The sequence below is a fragment of the Plectropomus leopardus genome, unplaced genomic scaffold (assembly GCF_008729295.1).
Source record: "Plectropomus leopardus isolate mb unplaced genomic scaffold, YSFRI_Pleo_2.0 unplaced_scaffold20146, whole genome shotgun sequence".
Lineage (NCBI taxonomy): Eukaryota > Metazoa > Chordata > Actinopteri > Perciformes > Serranidae > Plectropomus > Plectropomus leopardus.
The window spans coordinates 247-2,989 of NW_024621769.1; the positions used below are offsets into that span (position 1 = coordinate 247).

Sequence of the window (2,743 nt, forward strand, 5' to 3'; positions counted from 1 at the left end):
ATGTGTAAATAAATAAATGTTGATAAACAGGTCAGAAAAATGGGACATAAATAAATGAATATCTTAAATTTCTGTTATTTATTTATTCATTCCTGTATTTATTCGTGCCATTTTTCATTCTCTATACTTGGCTTATGTTGCTTAAACCATTGAGAAAAAAAAAAGTTCCATGATACTGGTCCCTTTAAGGAGCTGCTCAGTACCTGGTTCTCCAGCGGCCCCCCGAGCTCGGGGTCAGCGGATGCCAGGTGTGTCTGCAGGGCCGAGATGACGGATGGGGTGTAAATCCTCATCTGGCCAAATCCATCAGAGTGGGTCACTTTGCCTCGAGGAGAACACGCTATCAAATAATAATAATATACAACCACATCATGTATCTAAGTTTAATAAAGTGGCATAAAAATATCCGAAATAATTTAAAAACCTTGAGACGTGGAGGAACAGTCTCTCCAGGTTCGGAGGAGCTCTTTAGAGAAACCGAGTGTGTGAAACAGCTCGTGGATCACCGTCTGAATAAACCAAACACACTCTTTATGACGCATCCTTGACATCCTGCTGCTACTTGTCCGTAAAAACACGTCCCATAATCCCATTGTGCCATTATTTGTTATATTCGGGATCATCTGTCAGTTCTAATAAAAATTTCATTAAACTAATTGTAAAAAAGAGACAGAAATATTGTTAATCGTACTTGTACAGTAGCCTGGTGGCTGTATGCGGCTCCTGTCAGTCTGTCCCTGCAGATGACCGCCACCCCGGCTACGGGACGTCCACTGGTGTCCGTCTGACAGTGGACAGCGTAGGCCAACACATTAGGCTGAGAGGAGAACAGGACATAAAAGTAGTATTTCTTTTGTTATTTTAATATTTTTAATTCATTTTATTGACTTTCTACAAAATTACAGTTAATATAAGAGGATCCAAAAATTAAATAAAAAAGTCTCAAGTCTTATGCATTTAAGTTATTTATTTATTTATTTTTTGCTACAATTTTCTAAGGAAAAAAACATATAAATGACTTAATTGACATACATGCTTATTGACAGGCAATTTCTGGGATTTGAAGGCATAAAAAAATCGAAGCCTTGAGTGTTTAACATGTGAAGAACATTTTTTTAAAACTTTTATTTCATAATTATTGTTTTAATATTTTGGCCATTTTTTGTTTATTTTATTCTGTTGCTCTCTTTTGAGAATTTCACAGTTTAATTGCTAATCTTGTTGATTGTAACTGTTGTTTTTATTCTTTATTTGTTTTTTTAAATTGACACAAACTTGTATTGTTCTTAGATATTTGTGTTTTTAGTGGCGTCTCTTAAATGTCCCTCAGCACCTTTTAAAATGAGTTCTCCTTCGATGTCTTTTCAGAGATTTTAAATAAAATACATAGACTAAAATGCCGTAAAAAATAACCTTCTGTATTTTTTGTGCCATATAACTACTTTTCATTATTGATTTCAATTTCCATCAGTGACTTTTCACTTTGAAAAACTTCTCGAATATGTCTGAAGTGAGTCTTCACCTCCGCTCGACACTTGTCGGTGGCCTGTATGTGGAGGTACAGCAGGAAGTCGGTGTCCTGGAGTCCAGCACCGTCAGGACGGAGCTCAGTCCTGCGAGGTGAATCAGCCTCCGTGTAAATATCACATCCGGCCAGGTGATCATCTGGGATCTGTTGAGAACAGGAACATATTTGGCACCAGGTTTTCATTTCTTCATGTGAACTGGTACATGCTGTCTATGTGGGTTTTTTTAGACTCTTTCACTACAGCACCATAATAATTCAGACTGAAACTTACGGTCACATCCAGACATGTCTCAGATCTGTAGCTGTTGTTCGCTCGACCACACCTGAAGGAAGAAAATAAACTCTCATTTCTCATTAATTTGAAAAGCATTTCAGTTCCTTTAGGATTAATCAGAAAATATGCTGTGACAAAACTCAAACACAAACCTTTTCTAAGAGATTATTTTAACAAAGTTATTCCAAAAGATAAAGATTCACATCTGGCCAAACACACACACACACACACACACACACACACACACACACAGAAACTGCATACTCACCTGTTGTAGTTTGCAGTGCTTGAATTCCTCCAGAGAAACTTGCAGTATTTATTGATGTCTCTGCTGAGAAGCAATGGGCCAGGAGCTCGCTCCACTATTAAAGGGTTAATAATAGTGCATGTTAACCTCTGTGTGTGTGTGTCTGTGTGTTATGTGTGTGTGTGTGTGTGTGGTCTGTTTATCACCTGACAGTAAAGAAGAAACCATGTTCACAGCCTCCTCCACCGCTGCCTCCATCCTCTCTCTCTCAGCCTCTGATAGGCTGCTGCTCTCTTTTGGAATCCAGGTCTGGATCCTGATTGGCTGTGGGGAGGCAGGAGTGGGCGGGGCTATATTTCTCCTTCGCTGAGGTGATGCCCTCCTGGGTCCTGGCTCCGTGTGTGGGCTGCCTGCAGCTCGGACCACCCTGTTCTGGACCTGAACCTCGTCAAAGATGCACTTCTGCATCGCTCCTGGAAGATTGGTCATCACCACGGTGACCACCAACATCCCCACCCAGAGCCTCTGGGATGAAGGTGAAGCCATAATTACAGCTGTGACCTATTTTAGGGCCACAGAGGGGATGATGAGTAGTTGTTAGACATTTTGGTTGAGGAGCTTTTACTGCAGGACACGTTCATTCAGAGCAACAGGTTTTCTTACGGCTGTTGTGAATCAAACTGTCATCATGATA

The 2,743-nt window shown here is 40.1% G+C and overlaps 1 protein-coding gene across 1 annotated transcript; it reads right to left on the bottom strand.

Moving 5' to 3' along the window:
• Window positions 1-203: 203 nt before the first annotated feature.
• Window positions 204-2,640, bottom strand: LOC121965474 (leishmanolysin-like peptidase 2; the record flags this gene model as incomplete). Its single annotated transcript, XM_042515617.1, has 7 exons — window positions 2,256-2,640; window positions 2,071-2,164; window positions 1,800-1,851; window positions 1,523-1,672; window positions 692-817; window positions 425-509; window positions 204-340 (listed from the first exon to the last, which is right to left on the bottom strand). Coding segments are annotated over exons 1-7 (984 nt in total), but the record flags the coding sequence as incomplete, so codon positions are not given.
• Window positions 2,641-2,743: the final 103 nt, after the last annotated feature.